Source organism: Aquarana catesbeiana, linkage group LG08 (genome assembly GCF_042186555.1).
Source record: "Aquarana catesbeiana isolate 2022-GZ linkage group LG08, ASM4218655v1, whole genome shotgun sequence".
Lineage (NCBI taxonomy): Eukaryota > Metazoa > Chordata > Amphibia > Anura > Ranidae > Aquarana > Aquarana catesbeiana.
Genome location: NC_133331.1, coordinates 5,894,465 through 5,916,965, shown reverse-complemented (window position 1 = coordinate 5,916,965; position 22,501 = coordinate 5,894,465). Strand labels below are relative to the sequence as shown.

General features: G+C 45.8%; 1 protein-coding gene across 1 annotated transcript in view; it reads right to left on the bottom strand.

Moving 5' to 3' along the window:
- Nucleotides 1-22,501, bottom strand: part of LOC141105562 (uncharacterized) — a 104,953-nt gene that overhangs the window by 14,856 nt on the left and 67,596 nt on the right. Inside the window, exons 12-16 of the mRNA XM_073595454.1 lie at nucleotides 21,577-21,704; nucleotides 18,709-18,842; nucleotides 9,445-15,957; nucleotides 7,844-7,993; nucleotides 2,242-2,328 (exon numbers count right to left, since the gene is read on the bottom strand). Coding sequence (XP_073451555.1) covers nucleotides 2,242-2,328; nucleotides 7,844-7,993; nucleotides 9,445-15,957; nucleotides 18,709-18,842; nucleotides 21,577-21,704 — 7,012 coding nt within the window. The remainder of the gene's footprint in view (nucleotides 1-2,241; nucleotides 2,329-7,843; nucleotides 7,994-9,444; nucleotides 15,958-18,708; nucleotides 18,843-21,576; nucleotides 21,705-22,501) is intronic.

The following is a 22,501-nucleotide window of genomic DNA, read 5'->3' as shown; positions in this document are numbered from 1 at the left end:
GCACAGAGGACATGAAGGGGGACCGGAGGAGCACAGAGGACACGGAGGGGGACCGGAGGAGCACAGAGGACACGAAGGGGGACCAGAGGAGCACGGAGGACACGAAGGGGGACCAGAGGAGCACGGAGGACATGAAGGGGGACCGGAGGAGCACGGAGGACATTAGGGGGACCGGAGGAGCACGGAGGACATTAGGGGGACCGGAGGAGCACGGAGGACGTGAAGGGGGACCGGAGGAGCACGGAGGACGTGAAGGGGGACCGGAGGAGCACGGAGGACGTGAAGGGGGACCGGAGGAGCACGGAGGACGTGAAGGGGGACCGGAGGAGCACGGAGGACGTGAAGGGGGACCGGAGGAGCACGGAGGACGTGAAGGGGGACCGGAGGAGCACGGAGGACGTGAAGGGGGACCGGAGGAGCACGGAGGACGTGAAGGGGGACCGGAGGAGCACGGAGGACGTGAAGGGGGACCGGAGGAGCACGGAGGACGTGAAGGGGGACCGGAGGAGTACGGAGGACATGAAGGGGGACCGGAGGAGCACAGAGGACACGGAGGGGGACCGGAGGAGCACAGAGGACACGAAGGGGGACCAGAGGAGCACGGAGGACGTGAAGGGGGACCGGAGGAGCACGGAGGACGTGAAGGGGGACCGGAGGAGCACGGAGGACGTGAAGGGGGACCGGAGGAGCACGGAGGACGTGAAGGGGGACCGGAGGAGCACGGAGGACGTGAAGGGGGACCGGAGGAGCACGGAGGACGTGAAGGGGGACCGGAGGAGCACGGAGGACGTGAAGGGGGACCGGAGGAGCACGGAGGACATGAAGGGGGACCGGAGGAGCACGGAGGACATTAGGGGGACCGGAGGAGCACGGAGGACATTAGGGGGACCGGAGGAGCACGGAGGACGTGAAGGGGGACCGGAGGAGCACGGAGGACGTGAAGGGGGACCGGAGGAGCACGGAGGACGTGAAGGGGGACCGGAGGAGCACGGAGGACGTGAAGGGGGACCGGAGGAGCACGGAGGACGTGAAGGGGGACCGGAGGAGCACGGAGGACGTGAAGGGGGACCGGAGGAGCACGGAGGACGTGAAGGGGGACCGGGGGAGCACGGAGGACATGAAGGGGGACCGGAGGAGTACGGAGGACATGAAGGGGGACCGGAGGAGCACAGAGGACACGGAGGGGGACCGGAGGAGCACAGAGGACACGAAGGGGGACCAGAGGAGCACGGAGGACATTAGGGGGACCGGAGGAGCACGGAGGACGTGAAGGGGGACCGGAGGAGCACGGAGGACGTGAAGGGGGACCGGAGGAGCACGGAGGACGTGAAGGGGGACCGGAGGAGCACGGAGGACGTGAAGGGGGACCGGAGGAGCACGGAGGACATGAAGGGGGACCGGAGGAGCACGGAGGACGTGAAGGGGGACCGGAGGAGCACGGAGGACGTGAAGGGGGACCGGAGGAGCACGGAGGACGTGAAGGGGGACCGGAGGAGCACGGAGGACGTGAAGGGGGACCGGGGGAGCACGGAGGACATGAAGGGGGACCGGAGGAGTACGGAGGACATGAAGGGGGACCGGAGGAGCACGGAGGACATGAAGGGGGACCGGGGGAGCACGGAGGACATGAAGGGGGACCGGGGGAGCACGGAGGACATGAAGGGGGACCGGGGGAGCACGGAGGACATGAAGGGGGACCGGGGGAGCACGGAGGACACAGAGCTGGACTTGAGGAGCACAGAGAGGAGGACACAGGGGACAATCAGAGATGATCGGTGAGGCGGTGGGAGGAGTTACAAGCACCGATCTACCTGTATAGATTTCAATAAAGCAGCTGAAAGCCGGGGGGGGGGGGGGGAGAAGCGGCTGTCAGCTGGTATATTGAAATCTATACAGGTAGATCGGTGCTTGTAACGCCTCCCACCGCCGCACCGATCATCCCCGACTGCCCAGGTATTGGATTAGGCATCAGATCACAAGCACACATACAAACGTTTGGTATCGGCACCAATACTGATACTAGTATCGGTGCAACCCTTGTTTTAATTCAGCATTTACTGGATTTTGTCCAAACAAATAGGCTTTCTTTTGTATAATTGGGGCTAATATACTTTCCCTATCAGAAAACAAGAGAGATCCATAAAAAGCGGACACTTCCTTTCACACACAGACTGTGTTGTCTGCTATAAGAGCCTCTCTGTAATTAGCAGTCATGTGACATAACAGCAACCAATGACTGACCTCCAGGGACTTGTCTTTAGAGCGGGGAGATGGATGACCGCTTATCTTGTTTAACTCCCTCCGAAGACTCCTCCGCTCACGTTCCACCTGTGTGACATCACAAATGTTATAAGAGATAAAACGCCAGACCCCCCTCCTCCCCCCCCAAAACACAGGAATTCTAACAAGAGCCGACAAGACATAGTAGGGCTGTTAGTGGTAATGCATTTTGCTCCCGTGTTCACCAGACCTCGGTCCACCCTGCAGCCAATTACCAACATCCGCTCCCATGTTCAGAGATCAGTGGCCATGTTAACCCCCCCCACCAAGGGTAAAACAAAGATTAATGCCTAAGCACAATTTTGCAATTTTGAGATGTGTTAGTAAAACCGTACATATCATCAGTGGTGTAGTGGGTAGCACTCTCGCCTAGCAGTAAGAAGGGTCGCTGGTTCAAATCCCAACCACGACACTACCTGCATGGAGTTTGCATGTTCTCCCTGTGTCTGCGTGGGTTTCCTCCGGGTACTCCGGTTTCCTCCCACACTACAAAGACATGCTGGGAGGTTAATTGGATCCTGTCTAAATTGGCCCTAGTATATGAATGTGAGTTAGGGACCTTAGATTGTAAGCTCCTTGAGGGTGAAGGGACTGATGTGAATGTATAATGTATATGTAAAGCGCTGCGTAAATTGACGGCGCTATATAAGTACCTGAAATAAATAAATAAATAAATCACAAGTACTTTGTGCATCCGGGTGGATTATACCGCCTTTTTTTTTTCAGGACCAATTGATTTTTTTTAATCACATGAAAACTGGCCCAAAATAATAAAAAAAAATATATTTTTTTTAATTTAGCTGTTTATTTCTTGCTACTACCATAACCTTCCACCAAAGACCAACCTAACATAAATTCTCCTGCTCCTGATGATCGCACAGATGTTTATATTAGTTTGTAGTACAGCCCAGAAATAATTTTTTAATCCTACCTAAAACATACTGACACTGATTAAAAAATAAAAATAAAAATCCTGTCCTTAAAAAAATACTGACCCCAAACACTAATCCTGGCACTGACCTAGTTCAAACCTTCTAGGTATTTATTTTATTTTATTTTTATTTTTTTTTAACTCTCTGCAAGAAAAGAGAGAGATACAATGTATCTCCTCCATTCACAGAGAGATAAAACACGGGGGCGGGCTTTACAGTCACTGATCACTGTGATAGCCAATCAGAGACCATCACAGAAATCCGGGAATCGGGAGTTCCGATTCATTGAGACCCCCGGTGGCTGTGCTGGAAGATTCCCAAATATGTGCCCCCCCCCCCCCCCCAATGGAAAAAAGCCCAGTCCAGAGGGGCCGCATATTTGTGTGAGGTCAGATGGGTGCGGAGGGGGGGGGGGGGCAGACATGGAGCATGTTACACCTTAAATATGGGTATAACACACTCCACAAGGGGTACTTCTTCTTTAAGGTGATGGTGCTACGAAGCATCATAATGGGGAAGAAAGGGGATCTCGGTGACTTTGAATGTGGCATGGTTGTTGGTGGCAGACGGGCTGGTCTGAGTATTTCTGGGATTTTCATGCAAAATGCATGGGCTGAAATGACACAGAACCGCATGCGAATCTACTTCAGTACGATTTCAAAGCCACCGGTCAGTGCGTTTTCATGTACGGCTTGCTGACATCTGTGTGACTTCATGCACAGATGTCAATGGAAGTCGCACATGAAATTGCCAAAAATAATGCGGGAACCTTTTTCATAAAATCAGTGAAAGACGGAGTCGCACCGATATGAATAGCTCCATAGCCAGAAATGGGGCGTGGCTTGTCAACTTGTCATGTGATTTTGATCTGTCTAATCACAGAAGTCGCACCGGTGTGAATGGGGGGGGCTTAACGTCCTCTTTCCCAGCAGTCCATATTTATCTTCCCTTTGCTCCCCAATCGTTCCATTCAGCTACTGGGAGAGAAGTCAAGAAGCCCAATGTCAGCTCACAGTCACTCATGTCTGCAATTACACCGGGCTGAACAATCACCCCCCACCCCCTCGCTCTATGTATCAGCACTGGGCCAATCACCAACCACCAGCACAATACTGATAGAAAGGGTAGTGAGCTGTACAATAAACAAAAAAAAGAAAAGGAAGAGAGTCATACGCTCCTCCATACAGAGATGTGTCGGGTGTTTTCCTACTCCTGGCAGCTGAACAGAGAGATGAGGAGTAAAGGAAAGGTGAGCATGTATGGAGGGGGGGGGGGGGGGGAGATTAAAGCAAACCTTTTACTTTTCCCTGCATGGACAGAGCAAAAGTTTGCTTTACAGAAGATCTTGCCTCATAAGCCTGTAGGCAGGTGCAGTCTGTGTTCCCCACTGTAGGTGGCGCTACAGAAGAGGAAGGAAGTTGCAAGGAACTTGGTATCCTCTATGACTTCCTGCGGTCACAAGGAAATGGCTGTTCCGATTGGACGCTGATAACCCCCACCTGATGTCGGTGGCCATCTGGGGTCAGGCAGAGTCCTTTTAACCACTTCAGCCCCGGAAGAATTTACCCCCTTCCTGACCAGAGCACTTTTTGCGATTCGGCACTGCGTCGCTTTAACGGACAATTGCGCGGTCGTGCCACGTGGCTATCAAAGAAAATTGATGTCCTTTTTTTCCCACAAATAGAGCTTTCTTTTGGTGGTATTTGATCGCCTCTGCGATTTTTATTTTTTGCGCTATAAATAAAATAAGAGCCACAATTTTGAAAAAAACGCATTATTTTTTACTTTTTTCTATAATAAATATCCCCCAAAAATATATAAAAAAACATTTTTTTTCCTCAGTTTAGGCCGATAACGTATTCTTCTACATATTTTTGGTAAAAAATAATCGCAATAAGCATTTATTGATTGGTTTGCGCAAAAGTTATAGCCTTTACAAAATAGGGGATAGTTTTATGGCATTTTTATTCATAATTTTTTTCTACCAGTTTTGGCGGCGATCAGCGATTTTTATTGTGACTGCATTATGGCGGACACATCAGACATTTTTGACACATTTTTGGGACCATTGTCATTTATACAGCGATCAGTGCTATAAAAATGCATTGATTCCTGTGTAAATGGCAGTGAAGGGGTTAACCACTAGGGGGCGGGGAGGGGTTAAATCAGTACTAGGGAGGTGTTTCTAACTGTAGGGGGGAGGGAGGGAGACAGGGAGCAGAGATCGAGTGTCACTTGTCACTAGGCAGAACGGGAGATGCTGTTTACATCAGCATCTCCCCCCGTTCCTGCTCTCCGTGAGCCGATCGCAGGTATCCCCGCGGCGATCAAGTCCGCGGGACCCGCGACCCAACTCACGGAGCTCCCGGCCAGCGCGCACGCAAAGACACGTGCCATTCTGCCGACGTACATCGGCGTGCGCCGGTCGGGAAGCGGTTAAAGACTCAGGCTCCCGGGTTTGGGGTGCTTTATGTGTAGGGACAGGTTCCCCCGTCTGGCAGGGACAGGTTCCTGAGGAGTAGACAGTGCAGTGGCATCTCCGCCTAAACCACTTGCCTACCGGGCACTTTCACCCCCTTCCTGCCCAGGCTAATTTTCAGCTTATCATTTTTTTTTCACACAAATAGAGCTCTTTTTTGGTGGTATTTAATCACCACTGGAGGTTTTATTTTTTCCTAAACAAACAAATAAAAAATAAACATTTTGGGGGAAAAAAAAAAAAAGTTTTTCATAGTTAGGCACTGATGAGGCTGCACTGACTGGCATCACTGATGGGCACTGACTGGCAACACTGGTGGGCACTGTTGGGGCTGCACTGATAATCAGGACATTGATGACCAGCGCCCTGATTATCAGTGTAGATCTCCCCTGTGTGGATTTGTCAGTGTGAGGCGAGGAATGCCGATAACCAGCAAATCCGGTTTACATTGTGATCAGCTGTGATTGGACACAGCTGGTCACATGGCAAAGAGCCCCCTGTGATTAGCTCTTTACCCCCCGATCTGTGATCAGCTGTGTCTGAAGGACGCAGTGATCACTGCCGATGTTCGCCGCAGGAAGTGCGTTCACGGGAGGACGTCATATGCCGCCTTCACAGCAATATGCGACTGCTCTGTAGCCGTCATTCGGCTATAGCACGGTCCTGAAGAGGTTAAGAAGCCTCCTGTTTGGGTAGGGACCACCCAAGGCTGCATTCCCACCCCCTCGCTGCAGGAGCTATCGGCACCTTTCCAAGATCTCAATTCCTGTGCGCAGAGCCGCTGATAAGGCAGTACAGCCGGCCCTCCTGTACTGGGCCCCATCAGTTTAAAAGGGGGGCCCGGGCACCTGCCAGGCAGGAGGGCCGGCTGTACTGTCTTATTGCTGATACAATCCTCTTCTGTCTCCCCCCTTCAGCACTGCCGCCTTCTCCTCCTCTCTCTCCCTCTGGCTGTACAGCAGAGCAATAGGTTCCAGCATCTGCACCCCCTGTCCCCTGTTTGGGCCCCCCTGTGCACTAGGGTTGTCCCGATACCACTTTTTTAAGACCGAGTACAAGTACCAATGCTTTTTTTTCCAAGTACTCGCCAATACCGATTACCGATACTTTTTTTAAATGTCATGTGACAGTTTTCGAAGCACAATACAGATTAGGTGGCACCGATATGCAGTACTGATGGGCACTGATAGATTTAGGTGGCACTGATATGGAGCACTGACTGATGGCTGGCACTGATAGATGGCATTGATAGTTGGCACTGACGGGTGGCTGGCAGTAATGGGCATTGGGCATTGATAGGTGGCATTTATGGGCACTGATGGGCAGGCACTGAAATGCCATGAGGAAAGGCTGCCTGTGACGCCCATCTTGGTACTCCTTGCACTAGGACGCATAAATGCAGCAGTGGCCATCTTGTTACACCCAGCCCGAACTATATGGACTGGGTGTAACAAGATGTCCACTGCTGGCTTACTGCAGCCGAGTGCAGGGTGTACCAAGATGGCCGTCGGGATGTCCAACCGCTGGCATCGACACAGAGCGTCACTTCCGCTGTTCCGTCCGCTGACTTGCGCCAGGTTGTCTAATCTCTCCCAGGTATCGGATCTGGCATCGGAAGCATTTGTGCGAGTACAAGTACTCGCACAAATGCTCGGTATTGGTCCTGATATCGATACTGGTATTGGGATAGCCCTACTGTGCACCCCTTTTCTCTGCAGCGCTGCTGGCTTACCTCCTCCCTTCTCCCACCGACAGCTGCTGCAGGAACACGGGGAGGATGTTTCAGGATGGAGAGCAGTGGAAGGGGCTGTGTCATATTTACCGGCCACTTCCTGTCCCGAATGAACACAATGAGTGATTGGTACTGATCACTCCTGTGTTCACTTATTACTGAAGCATAGTAAAACTGTGTCAGCAGGATTTTTGGTGTGTTTTGCATCCACTAATATTGATTATAGTGTATTTTTTATGAAAATATAAATTTGATATTTTTAGGTGGGGGGCCCTGTCAGGTAGGCTGTACGGGGCCCCAAGATTCCTAACAGCAGCTCTGCCTGTGGGCCTATCCATGCGCCCTTTTTTTTTTTATTAGTCGTACTTCTATCATATTTTCTACCAGGTCAGGGAACCGATGAATGAAGTTTATACTCACTTCCTGCAGAGTCTCACTCAGCTTGAGATTCCGATTCTCCAGGGAGGTTTTATCATTCTCCAGTCGGGCCATTGATTCATGCAGGACCTCCAGCCTCTTCTGCAGACTATCACTACTTGTTGCAGGCTCTGTGTCGGCAGTTGGCAAATTCTGCAGCATAAAGGAAATGTATTCAGAACAGTATGACACAACATACATCACAAGTGAATAATCTACTCCAGCAAAGCCTAAGGGTAGACAGAGATGGAAGGTTTTTGAGGACGTCCAGCAGGAGTGGCGAAACGCATTGGGTGGGGGGTTCCGATGACGTCATTTCAGGCCCGTGGAGCACACACCGGTGTGACACTTTCTGGTCTAGAGTCTATGCTATTTTTATGTGAGTGTAATGTTATTGCCAATTTGTTTTAAATAAATGTACTATAATATGGCATGCCAATTGTATGTACTACACTATGGCAGCCTTCTTCCCCCTCTTGTTGTTTATGCTGCCCGAGTACTGATGGTTCTATAAAAAAAGAGTTGTGCTTATTAAAAGTAAGAGCAACAAAGGGTCCAGGATTGTAACATCTACAGCTGGAGAAAATACTGATTGTCTCCCGTGCAGATTGTGTAAGTTTGCCCACTTACAAAGAAATGAAGGGTCTATAATTTTTATCATAGGTGTATTTTATATGATAGAGACAGAACATCAATCAAAAATTCAGAAAAAACACAGGATACAAATGTTATAAATGGAGTTGCAGTTCAGTGAGTAAAATAAGTATTTGATTCCCTACCAACCAACAATAATTCTGCCCCCACAGACTGACTACAGTAGGTGCTCATGTGGTACACAGATTAGTCCTGTCAATGTATGTGTATAAAAGACACCTGTCCACGGAATCTCTTTCTTCCATTCAATCCTCACCATCATGGGGAAGACCAAAGATCTGTCAAAGGACGTCAGGGAGAAGATTGTAGACCTGCACAAGGCTGGAATGGGCTACAATACCATCAGCAAGAAGCTTGGTGAGAAGGAGACAACTGTTGGAGCGATTATTCGCAAATGGGAGAAATACAAAATAACCATCAATCGCCCTCGGTCTGGAGCTCCATGCAAGATTTCTCCTCATGGGGTGAGGATGGTCATGAGAAAAGTGAGGGATCCGCCCAGAACTACACGGGAGGAGCTTGTGAAGGATCTCAAGGCAGTTGGGACCACAGTCACCAAACAAACCATTGGTAACACAATACGCCGCCATAGATTGAAATCCTGCTGCACCCGCAAGGTCCCCCTCCTCAGGAAGACACATGTACAGCCTGTCTGAAGTTTGCCAATGAACATCTAAATGATTCAGAGAAGGATTGGGAGAAAGTTCTGTGGTCAGATGAGACCAAAATGGAGCTCTTTGGCATTAACTCGACTTGCCGTGTTTGGAGCAAGAAAAATGCTGACTATGACCCTAAGAACACCATCCCTACAGTCACACAAGGAGGTGGAAACATGATGCTTTGGGGCTGGGTGCAAACATGCGAAGCCTCCTCTTTTGGATGAAGTACAAGTTATGTAAAAAAAGTAAATAAAAAGAAGATATCACTTTACCAAATCACAGTCATCTTACCTTTCTATTTTGCTTCCCAGCCTCCTGAGAGCTCTGTCTCCTAGAGATCTCATCAGCCTCCATCTTTCTTAGAGCAGTCTCTGTTTTTTCAAGCCTCTGTCTGAGTATCATCTCTCTCTTGCTAGATTCTTCTCTTTCACGATAAAGAGCTTTAATTTCTTCTTCCATCTCATGTATTCTTATATCCTCCTTTGTGTATTGAATGTTCATTCCTTGTTCTTTGATTTCCTCTTGCTGGTTGTCCAGGTCCTCTCTGTTTCCACCCAGAAATGGCATGCCTTTGCCAGTCTCTGCCTGTTCTCCGATTTTCACTCTCAGGGAGTTCATCTCCGTGTCGGTCACCTCCGCCTTCCTCTCTTTTTCGGACCTCGCCTGAGAAAGCTCTACCACCTTTCGTCTCAGGTACAGTCTTTCTATCTCTTTCATGTTAATTTCCTGCTCTTTATCCAACAGGGCTTGTCCAAGAGCTTCCATTTTCTCACCCCTAAGTCTTAACTCCTGTTCCATCACCTCCGCGCGTTTCTCCTTTACCACAAGAGCCTGGGAAAGTTCCGCTATTTCACGTCTCAGTTTGGACTTTTCCTCCTCGCTTAATCTTTCTTTGTCTTTGAGATCCTGTTCTCTTTCTTTCAGGATCTGTCCATTTTTTTCATCGGCTTCTTTCATGGATTTTATTTCATTCTTCGTCTTCTGAGAGTCTCTCTCTTTGTCTACCAGAGTTTGAGAAAGTTCTGCAACTTTTTGCCTTAGTGAATTATTCTCGTGTTCGATCCTTATTGACAACTCTTTAATTTCTTTCTCCTTATTTGTTAGAGCTTGCCTCAGTTCTTCTATTTTATTTCTTAATGACTTCATCTGCTTATTAGCATCATTGGCTTCTCCGTCTTTTTCCAGTAAGGCCTTTGAGAGTTCTGTCACTCTCTGACTCCAGGCTCGCTTTTCCTCTTCACTATCCCCTTCTTTTGCAAGTTCCTCATTTTCTTTATTTAACAGGACTAGTTTAAGCTCCTCTACTTGATCTTGAAGGGCTTTTATCTCACGTTTTAAATTCTCAGCAACTTGCTCTTTCTCAAAAACATCCTGAGAATGGTCATTCAGTTGCTGCTGTAGAGACTTCTTGTCTTCTTCATTCTGTCTAATTTCCTGTTCTAACACTCGTTCCTTTTCTGCTATGACATGTTTGAGTTCTCCAACCTTTTCTCTGAGAGAGTTGACATCTTGTGCATGCTGATTGGCTTCTCTCTCTTTCTTCAGTAGAGTTTGGGTCATGTCTTTTGCTTTCTGCTGCAGAGACATCTTTTCTTCCTCATGCTGTCTCCTCTCTACTTCAATGTCTTGCTCCTTTGCAATGAGAGTTAGCCTAAGTTCTCCAATCTTCTCTCTGAGAGTTGTTAGCTCTAGTTTTGCTTGGTCAACTTCTTGCTCTTTCTCCAGGAGGACATCTGAAGCATCTCTCACCTGTTGCTTTAAGGAATTATTTATCTCCTCGCTCTGCTTCCTCTTTTCCTCCATCTCTTGCTCTTTGCCTACCAGTACTTGTCTAAGTTCTCCAATCTTCTCTTTTAAGGATTTCACCTCAAGTTTGGTTTCTGCTGTGTCTTGCTCCTTTTCTGAGAAAGCCTGAGAAATGTCTCTTATCCTTTGTTTTAAGGTTCTCTTTTCTTCGTCTTCCTTAAGTAGAGTTTGGGTTACGTCTTTTGCTTTATGCTGCAGAGACCTCTTTTCTTCCTCATGCTGTCTCCTCTCTGCTACTACGTCTTGCTCCTTTGCAATAAGAGATAGCCTAAGTTCTCCAGTCTTCTCTCTGAGAGTTGTTAGCTCTAGTTTTGCTTGGTCAACTTCTTGCTCTTTCTCCAGGAGGGCTTCTGAACCATCTCTCACCCGTTGCTTTAAGGACTTATTTTCCTCTTCGCTCTGCCTCCTCTTTTCCTCCATCTCTTGCTCTTTGTCTACCAGTACTTGTCTAAGTTCTCCAATCTTCTCTCTCAAGGATTTCACCTCATGTTTTGTTTCTGCTTCATCTTGCTCCTTTTCCGAGAGAGCCTGAGAAATGTCTCTTATCCTTAGTTTTAAGGTTCTCTTTTCTTCCTCCTCTTTTTGCTTCTCTTTCTTTATATCTTGCTCTTTTTCTTCTAGGACTAATCTGAGTTTTTCCACCTTGTTTCTTAGAGACATCATATCAAACTTGACTTCATCTACTTCACTCTCCTTCTGCCTTAGAGACCAGGAAAGTTCTGTTATTTTCTCGTGCAGCGTGCTCTTTTCTACCTCGCATTGCCTCTTTTTTTCATTAGCTTCCACTTCCTTGTCAAGTAAAGCTTGCCTCAGTTCTTCTAATTTTTCTTTTAATGTTTTCATCCTCAACTCTTTCGCTTCCTCCTCTATTTTCTGTTGAATTAAAGACTGGTTAAGTTCTGTAAATCTCTGCCTGTGATATCTTTGATCTTCCGCCATCTTGGTCTCCCTCTCCATCAGTTTTGTTTCTTTGTCTAGGACATTTTCTTCAAGCTCTTCTACCTTTTCTCTTAGTAAGGTCATCTCAACATTCTTCATCTCCGCTTCTTGTTTCATATCTGCTATAGCTTGTGAAAGGTCTGTAATTCTCTGCTTTAAGAATGCTGTTTCTTGTTCATTTTCTCCTTCCTTCTCCTTTATGTCTTGCTCCTTGTTTAGCATCTCTTGTCCAAGTTCTGCTATCTTGGCTTTAAAAAATTGTGTCTCAAGTTCTTTGTCTTCAATTTCTTTTTCCCTTTTCCTTAAAGCTTCAGACAGATCCAATATTTTTCGGCTCAGGGCCGCTTTGTCTTCCTCCATGTTTTTTTCCTTCTCGCTCAGGTCCAGATCCCTGCCCATCAAAGTTTGTCTCAGTTCTTCCACCTGTTCTCTCAGATATTTCACATCAAGTTCTTTCTCTTTCATCTCCCTTTCCTTATCCGTTAATTCCTGGGAAAGCTCAGCTACGGTTTGCTTCAAAGATAACTTCTCTTGTTCGTTCTGTCGTTCCCTATGTTTTACTACTTCTTCTTTTAATACAAGTCTTTCCATAGTTTCCTTCAAAGCTCTCATGTTGCCTTCTGCCTGGTCTAGCTCTTGTTTCTTGTCTTTGAAAGCCTGAGACAAATGTGAAAGTCTTTCTATCAATTTGCCTCTCTCCCTATTCTCTACTTCTTTTTGCCGTTCCATTTCTTTCAATGCTTTCTGAAGTATTTCTAATTTCGTTGTTAGAGATCGGCCTCCATACTGTTCTTCTGACATTTCTCCAATAAAGGACGTAGAAAGCTCACTCATCCATTCCTCCACCGCTTTCCTGTCCTCTTCTGCTTTTATTGCAAAACTCTCCTTATCGGCTAGATCCTGGGTAAGTTTCTCTATTCGCTTTTTCAGAGCATTTATGTGTCCTTCTCTCTCTTCTTCTTGAATATCCCTCTCTGTCAGTGCTTGGGAAAGTTCTGCTATTTTTTGTTTTAGTGTCATGACATCTTTACTGTTCTGGATCCTCTCTTTTTCCATCTCTCCCTTCTTCTCTTGTAGAACGTGCTGAACCTTTTTTATTTCACTCTTTAGTTCGAATATATATTCCTCATTCTGTTGTTTTTGAATGTCTTTTTCTTTTAAGAGTTGCAAAAGTTCTTTGATGTTTTCTGCCAAGGCACTGCTTTCTCTTTCAAACTGTAATCTCTTTTCCTCCAACTCAACCCCCTTCTCCAGAACCGACTGCAAAAGTTCTTGCTCCCTCTCTCTCAAAGACTGGATGTCTCTCTCCATTTGTTCTTCCAATTTGTTGCTCTCTTCCAAAGCCTCTGAAAGTTTGATTTGCAACTCTTCGTTTTCTCCCTGAAGATTTTGTATTTCCTTTGAGAGTTTCTCCTTCTCTTTGATAGCTTGTGTAAGCTCTTCCAGCTTCGCATTTTGACCTCTGTTCATTCTTTGGACTTGTTCCTTCAATGCTTCAAGTTCTTCCTCTTTCTCCTTCAGGGTCTGAACATGTTCCATTACTTTCTCTCTCAAATGCTTGATCTCTTTTTCCACCCGTTCTTCCAACTTTTCTCTCTCTTGCAGAGTTTTGGAAAGTTTGCTTTGCAACTCTTTATTTTCTCTCTGAAGATTTAATGTTTCCTTTGAAAGTTTCTCCTTCTCTTTGATAGTTTGTGAAAGCTCTTCCAGCTTCTCGTTTTGACTTCTGTGCAATCTTTGGGCTTTTTCCTCCAATGCTTCAAGTTCTTCCTCTTTCTTCTTTAGGTTCTGAACATATTCCATATTCTTCTCTTTCAAATACTGGATGCCTTTTTCAATCTGTTCTTCCATTTTTTCTTTCTCTTGGAGACCTTTAGAAAGTTTACTTTGCAACTCTTTGTTTTCTCTTAGAAGATTTTGCATTTCCTTTGAGATTTTCTCCTTCTCTTTGATAGTTTGTGAAAGCTCTTCCAGCTTTTCGTTTTGACCTCTGCGCATTCCCTGGGCTTGTTGCTCCAATGCATCAAGTTCTTCCTCTTTCTCCTTCAGGGACTGAACATGTTCCATTACTTTCGCTCTCAAATACTTGATGTCGTTTTCCATCCGTTCTTCCAATTTTTCTCTCTCTTGCAGAGTTTCAGAAAATTTGCTTTGCAACTCTTCATTTTCTCTCTGAAGATTTTGAATTTCCTTTAATAGTTTTTCCTTCTCTGTGATAGTTTGTGTAAGCTCTTCCAGCTTCTCGTTTTGACTTCTGCGCTCTTTTTGGGCTTCTTCCTCCAACGCTTCAAGTTCTTCCTCTTTCTCCTTCAGGATCTGAACATGTTTCATATTTTCCTCTTTCAAATACTGGATGTCTTTTTCCATCCGTTCTTCCAGTTTTTCTCTCTCTTGAAGAGCTTCAGAAAGTTTACTTTGCAACTCTTTATTTTCTCTCTTACGATTTTGTATTTCCTTCTCCTTCTCTCGCACAGTTTGTGAAAGTTCCTCCAGTTTCTCATTTTGGTCCCTACAATCTTTCTGAGCTTGTTTTTCCAACAATTCAACTTCCTCCTCCTTCTTTTGCAGGGCCTGAACGTACTCCATTATTTTTTCGCTCAGTCGTTCTTCTTCCATCCTAGCCTGTCTTTGTATGGAAGCTATCTGAGATTCCAAACTCACGATTGTTGTCTGTGCATTGGACTTCTCCTTCTGGTATCCTTCCAAGTTCCCTTTCAAGGAGATGATATCTTTTTTTTGCTGTTCGATAATCAGCACCTGGTTTTGCCTCGTCTGCTGGCTCTCCTGCAGAGTCTCTTGCAGAGATGCATAAGCTGCATCTCCTTCTTTCAAGCAGCTCTTTTGTGACTCCAGATCATGTAGAAGAGTCTCCTTTTCCTTTTGGGCAGACAAGACATCCTCTTTCAGCAATTCTATTTCTTTGTTTCTTTCTTGTACCTTCTCATTCTGAGACTGCAATGAATTGAAGTATCTCTCCTTGTCCTCACAGCACTCTTGAAGGGTCTCCTTTAATGATTGCAGATTCTGTTCACACTGTCTTCTTAAAAGCACCAGATCATCCTTCTCTGATTCACACTCTACGAGTCTTAATCGTAGAGACTCAATCAGCGAGTCCCTTTCTTCTAAAGACTGAGTTTGCTGAACTAATTCCTCCGTCAGGTTATCGGTTTTAATCTGTTGCTCTTTTATACAGTCTCCCAATTCCGTAATTTCTTTATTGCGCTCTCCTAATGTTTGCTCTAAAGCATTAACCATGGCTTCACGTTGCTGGAGATGTTCTAATAGAGAGGACTGCTCCTGGGATGACTCTAAAGTCGCAACAGACAGTTGCTCCAAAAGTCTTTCCCTTTCTATGTCAGAGAGTCTAAGGCTTTCATTCAAAGTGTTTATTTGTTGGTCTCTCTCTGCGACAAGCAGGCGGCATCTTTCTTCCGCTCTCAGTGCACTCTCTTTCAGACTTTCACACTCTTCCAGGCTTCTAGTTAGAACAGACAGTCGCTCTTCTGTCTTATTAGTACTTTGGATTTGTTCCTGTAAGGCGCTGGCAGCTGTCTCTTTCTCTTGCTGGATCAGTAGCACCGTCTCTTTTATTGTCTTGATTTCCCGGTCTCTTTCTTGCACAGCCACGCGGAGCTCTGATACCGAAGTCATAGCATTCTGCTTCTCATCCGTGCACTCCTGAATATTTTCTCTAAGCTCACTGATCTGCTTGTCCCTCTCTTCTAATGTGAAGGCATAATCTGACAATGCCGTGAGAGCGCTCTCTTTTTCTTCTTGACATTGCGTTAAAGTCTGTTTTAAAATTTCCATTTCGAAGTCCTGTTCGTTCTTTTGAAGTTGTTGGCGCTCCAACGCTTCCAAGGCATTCTCCTTTTCGCACCGAGCCGTTTTAAGAGTCTCTCTGAGCTCAGAGGCTTCAGTCTCCAGCTGTTTCAGAGAGTCCTTCACTCTTCCAAGCTTAGCCTGTCCCTCCTCTTCTAATTTCTCACCTTGCTCTTCAGCAGCCAGTCGCCTGGACCGTTCTTCTTCTAGAAGTCCTTTCATTGTGTCCAATTCATTCTGAAAGACAGAGGACAGCGTAAAACAAAACTACATTGTACCTATGGCTCAAATGTCGGCATAATTCAGCCAAAATGTGAGACGTGTAGGACAAGCTTAAAGTTAGCGTTGTACTGATACCGATACTAGTATCGGTACCGATACCGAGCATTTGCCCGCTGGGGAGGAGTTAGAATCACCGACCTCCCTGTATACATTTAAATAAAGCAGCTGACAGCCGCTTCTCCTTCTCTCCCTCCCGCGGCTGTCAGTTGCTTTATTTAAATCTATACAGGGAGATCGGTGATTGTAACTCCTCTCCAGCGCTGAACCGATCACCCTGACTGTGCCCCATATCTTCCTCCAGTCCCCCTCCTTGCTCCTCTGAACCCCCTTCCGTGCTCCTCTCCTCTCATCAGAGCTGCTCTGTGCTAAACCATTACACAGAGCAGGTAAGTATGACATGTTTATTTTAAACTAAAAACAAGACTTTACAATCGCTTTAATGTGAGCACTGTGTAATTTACATTTTCCCTCCTATTTCTGTATGGGGATGATGGCACTGTAATTATTTAAAAATAAAAATCAAAAGTACATTTTTCCTAATAGATATCCAGCTGTCACATGACCCGGCTCTCGCCCAGCCTGTCTGCAGGCAAATAGAAGCAGGAGGAGCTTCTAGTCCTTTGCTGCTGATCACATGTTAAAAAAACAAAACAAAACAAAAACCACTGTCTTTGGAATACAGAGTAAAATAAATAAAATGTCAAAAAACTAATTTAACCCCTTTCAGAGTCCACAAACTATGGGATATATATCTGAAAATTGATCAATCCTGATGTACTGACGTCCGATCTCTTTTCTCGAGGCCCCAAAATGTCAGGACAGTACAAACACCCCCCAATGTAGACAGTCCGAGGTATTTAGTAAGAGGCATGGCGAGTTTTTTGAAGTTGTAATTTTTTGTCAGAATTTTTTGAAAAAATGAAGAAATTTTTTTTTAAAAAACAGTTTTTTCTTTTTTTTACATACGGTCACCAGTGCAGTACGGCGTCATCATATAACTGGTGTGGCGGTGATCAGGGACACTGACTGGTGACAGTATGGAATGAGAAATATTTATTTTTTTTACAATTCTTTATATTTTTGAACACACGTTGACCAGAGCAAAATAATATTACCATAGTAACATTGTACTACTATGGGGAAGTGATCAGATTTTTCTTTTTTAACACATTATATTTTCTTACAGCAATGAATTTCCTTGCTATAACCAAGCATTTTACTGAATAAAAATCGATTAATGCAGTTTGTTTTGTTGCGATTAGCTGTGATCAGCTGATCACATGGCACAGGTAGGCTGTGATTAGCCCAGTCTGTACCAAGTGATCACTCTGACCAATCACAGCTAGCAACAGAATTGCACACAGTGGATGGCTTGAAAGGAAGCCATTAATTGTTTACAACTGTCATGTGACCTGCTGTGATTGGCTACAGCGGACACATGGTACCGGCAATGGGCCGGTACAGTGATCAGTCATCGAATACAGCCAGTGACAGATTGCGCTGCGGCGTGGCCCCACGGGCGCGCACAAGGCGTGACCCGGGAGGACGTCATAAGACGTCCACCCAGATCGATGCGAGTCCCGCCCAGCTGTCAATTGACTATAGGCTGGGCGGGAAGTGGTTAAAACACTTTATTGTGCTGCCAGCTTTATTTTTTTACTAGTGTTTCATTTTAAAGTGATAGTAAATTTAACCCCCCCCCCCCCCCCACAAAAAAAGTCCCCCCCCCTCTGCAGTGGAGGGAGTGGGCAGCATTGATGAGGCTGCATTGATGGGCACGGATAGGCTGCATTGTTGGGCACTGATGAGGCGGCACTAATAGGTGTCACTGATATTTGACACTGATGAGGAGGCACTGGTGGGCACCGCACTGATAATCAGGACACTAATTATCAGTGTAGATGTCCCTTTTAGAAAAAACGGTTATCAGCTCACTTCTCCTCTCACTGTCAGCCGATAACCGGCTTCTGTTTACATCCGTGATCAGCTGTGATTGGACACAGGAGATCACATGGTAAAGAGCTGCGGATTGTCTCTTTACCTCAATCTGTCATCAGCAGTGTCCTCCGGACACTGCAATCACAGAGCGCCCCGCCCGCGCCCTGCACTCATATGACGGCCTCCCAGAACTAGCCGGCCGCGATGTAGCTGTCATTCGGCCAAAGCGCGGTCGGCGAGTGGTTAAGCCATCATGTGCTAGAAAGCACTGCATTATGTCAGACTTACCTTTAGAACGGATCAAGCCTCAAGCGGCGCCCTGTCACCACTGACAGGGATTCCATCTTCAACCGGTCTACTTCCGGGTTCAATAAAGGAAGAAATGAAGGAAGAAATTGGCTCCACACTGACGTGGTCCTTTTCTTCCGGGTTCACAGGCTCCGCCTGTCTGATTGGCCGAGCCGCGGTGTTGTCACGGGGCACGGCACAGATCTCTAAAGGAATGGCACGGGTATGCCATTCCTTTAGGGTACATGGGCCCGGTGAGGTCACCAGCTGGAATATCTCCTGAATGGTGCAGGTTTAGGAGATATTATACAGAGAAGCCTTATTATAAGCTTACCTGTAGGTAAAAATGGCACAAAAGACTTTACTACAACTTCAAGTGTTTTTTTTTCATATTTTTGATGCCGCTTCAAGCAGGTTTTGCATCCCCCCACTTGTATGGTAGCACAAAAGCCAATGGGCACAGGCCCCGAATTTACTCACCTGGATGAGTTGAAGACATTCTCCTCTGGCCCTCTCTATCTGGTATTCCTCATCCAGGTCAGAGAGCCTCTGGGAAAGTTCTAGAATCCTCTTCTGGGAGGACTCCTGTTCAGCATGTAGCAGAGTCACTTCATCTGCAAAACACAAGAACGCCGGTGAGATCACATCGAAAATGCCCATAAAAAGTAACGTTTCAGTTATGAAAAAGGTGGTAACTAATGCGCAAACCTACACTACACCAGAAAATATAGATGAGTAGCTGCCAACATGAAAGGTGTTCTCACACAAATGACAAATGAAAAAAGGAAGTATGTGGCGCTAACTCAACTGAATAAAATATAAATGATCAAGGTATAATCAATGAATCTATACGTGCAATATACAAACTATAAAAATAGCACTTATAAAAATATTATTAAGAACGCGCTAATGGTGGATTTTACCTATCAGATCGTTCTTAATAATATCTTTATGCTTTTGTTTTAATCTTTTATAATTGTTATATTAATTGTGTAGGAGGATTCCCAGTATATTGGTATCAAGCTATTGAAAATTCAGAGAGAACTAGGAGTTTTACTAATTACTGCTGTTGACATGACAGCGGAACTCACTATGTGAACCGGCAATACACACCCGACTCCATTACCCTTTGATGAAGTCACGTGTTCGGTGACGCAACGCGTCAGGGAGGAGCCGGGTGTCGTCACTTCCGAGACCGGACGTTCCTTTACTAAGCTGTACCCAGTGTTTTGAACTGTAAGTTACTACTTGTTTTTTTAATAAATTGTATCAAATTACTGCACTATGGAGCCCCCCCCCCTTCTTTATTGCATGTTAATACTGCATTGGATGAGCCTGAAACCCAGCCTGGTACTGGCATTGCTGTGGATATCTGTGGGAGTCGATCGATCACTGAGGATCCAGTGTTTATCCTTACAAAAGGCCTGGATTTGACCTGTAGGGGTCTTTTTATGAGGAGGTGAGAGGCTGGGGAAAATGAGTGGCGCACATCGGATGGTGAAATCAATTGGAAGAAGTGGAATTCCTTTCGGTTACTTTGAACTTTTTTGCTTATGAACTGTCACTTGGAGATTTTTTTGTACTGGACTTTATTGTTGCATGATTATAACTTTTGGAGCATTTTTTGCACTTTGAAAGTTATTATTGCAATGTGACCATATACATTGTTGCGCATGTTGAAGATTTTTTGCACTTTACTATTCATTATTTCGTTTTAGCACGGCCACAGAAGTGCTATTTTTATAGTTTGTATATTGCACCTATAGATTAATTAATTATACCTTGATCATTTATATTTTATTCAGTTGAGTTAGTGCCACATACTTTCTTTTTTCAAAGTTTCGGTTGTGTTTCTGAATATTTCAAAAGCCCGATACACACAATGAGAATATCAGACCAACGATCGTCCATTTTTTTTTTTTGCATGCTAATCACCCATCAAAAATGATGATGCTACTAAACGTACGAAAATTTTCGTAAGACAGAATACAACTTCAGAAATGTAGTACTGTGTTGCATTGTATTGTAATGTATTAATTTTTTTTGTTTCTGAGCATGCGTGGTCTCGCACTTCTGATTTTTTACATTTTTTTTTGGACGATTACCGTATATACTCGAGTATAAGCCGAGTTTTTCAGCACATTTTTTTTTTGTGCTGAAAATGCCCCCCCCTCGGCTTATACTCGAGTCAAGCACTTTTCTGTATCAGAGAATGACATTTTCCGAACCGACTTTGGGGCCCCGTATCTCGGAGCCACTTGGTGCTAGGAACCCCAAATTCGGTGTGCAAACCCAGTGGAATTAGCACTATAAGATAGCCAAAGTCAGTTCGGAAAATGTCAAGCACTTTTCTGCAGCAGAGAATGACATTTTCCGAACAGACTTTGGGGCCCCGTATCTTGGGGCCACTTGGTGCTAGGAACCCCAGCTTTGTTCCACTGGGTTTGCACACCAAATTTGGGGTTCCTAGCACCAAGTGGCCCCAAGATACGGGGCCCCAAAATCGGTCAACTGTGACCAACTGCAGCAATGTAATTTTCGGGACCCTTCTGGTCCAGAGACCCCAAATTTTGTATAACTTGTGATCAGGGATACTGACTGGTGACATATATATATATTATAATTTATTTCTTTTTTATACACTGTGACCAGAGCAATATAATGTTACCATAGTAACACTGTACTACTCTGGGGAAGTGATCATTTCTTTTTTTTTTTTTTTTAAACACAATATGGATTATTTTTAGCAGTGCATTTCATTAGTATAAGCAACCACTTTTTACTGAATAAAACAAAATCATTCAGTCCGTTTTGTTGTGATTAGCTGCGATTGGTCACATCTAAAATCACATGGTACAGATGAGCTGTGATTGGCCCTGTCTGTACCATGTGATCACAATGCCACCAATGATGGGGCGCGATTCCTCCCAATGACACCAACGATAGGGTCCAATGTCACCAATGATGGGACACAATTCCTCCCAATGACACCAACGATGGGGTGCAATTCTTCTCACTGACAACAAAGATGGGGCATTGTTTACTCCAACTGACGCTGGGACATTTTCTACTCCTGATTGCCACAGTCCGGCCCCCCTAAAACCCAAAGGACAGTAAACTGTCCCTTTGCTTAGAAAGTTTGGAGACCCCTGCTCTTGAGGGTCAAAAAACCTCAACGCTATTGAAGATTGTGGCCTATTGCCCACCTTGAGTTTAGTTGGAATCACAGCTGGCAGAAGAGAAGGGTGATCAAATGGGTGTGCAAATACTTTACTCCTTTTAAGGATTCACTGTGAGCGACAGTCTCCTATCTCCCCGCCAAGTGTCTGCACAATGTACTGCGCTCACCTTGCACGGTGTTCTTGGCCTGAGTGACCATTGCAACCTCCATCTCCAGCTGGCTGCACCTAATCTCCAACTGAGAGTTCAGTTCCTGAGCGGTAAAGAGGGCGCTCTCCAGAGACTCCTTCACCGACCTAAGAGACAATACATACCACACAAACCGGGTTAAAAGGGAACCTCTACTGGCTGTTTTCTGTACACACAAGGAGGAAACCTTGGACATCCACTCAGAAGGAGGAAAGTCCTGCCCGGCCATCAATCTGCTTTGAAAATAAGCCAGGAGGGAAGGTGTTAAAGCCCAACTCCGGGCAAATAAAAAATGATCCCTTGCAGTTGGGCTGTGCCGGCACTGCAAGGGTTAATTGCCAATTTCTTTACCTAGCCCCACTGCAAAGGATATTTTTTTCTCTCCCGGGAGTTGGGTGTTAATGGATGGGGCATCTGTCACCTTTGTGTGTTATTTTCACATAAGAGCCCTTTTCACACTGGGGCCGACCGTGCATTAGCGGTAAAGTGCCGCTCATTTTAGCGGCGCTTTGCCTCTGTTTAAGCGGCACTTTTCTAACCCCCCCCCCGCTAGCGGCTGAAGGGGTTAAAAACACACGTGTTACGGCACTTTGGAAGCGCTATCTTATTCATTGAAATGGGCAGGGGCATGTTGGGAGCGCTGTATACATTGCTCCCAAACCGCCCCAAAGATGCTGCTTGCAGGACTTTTTCTAACGTTCCGCAAGCGCACCGCCCCCCCCAGTGTGAAAGCATTCAGGCTCTCAGATTCGGGCGGCATGGAAGGCAGTTTTCAGGCACTTTATAGGCGCTATTTCTGGTGCTAAAACACCTGAAAACTGCCTCCAGTGTGAAAGGGGTCTAATGGCTGTTGTAAGGTCCCTAAGTCTACTTTCACACTGAGGCGCTAAAAATATCGCCTGCA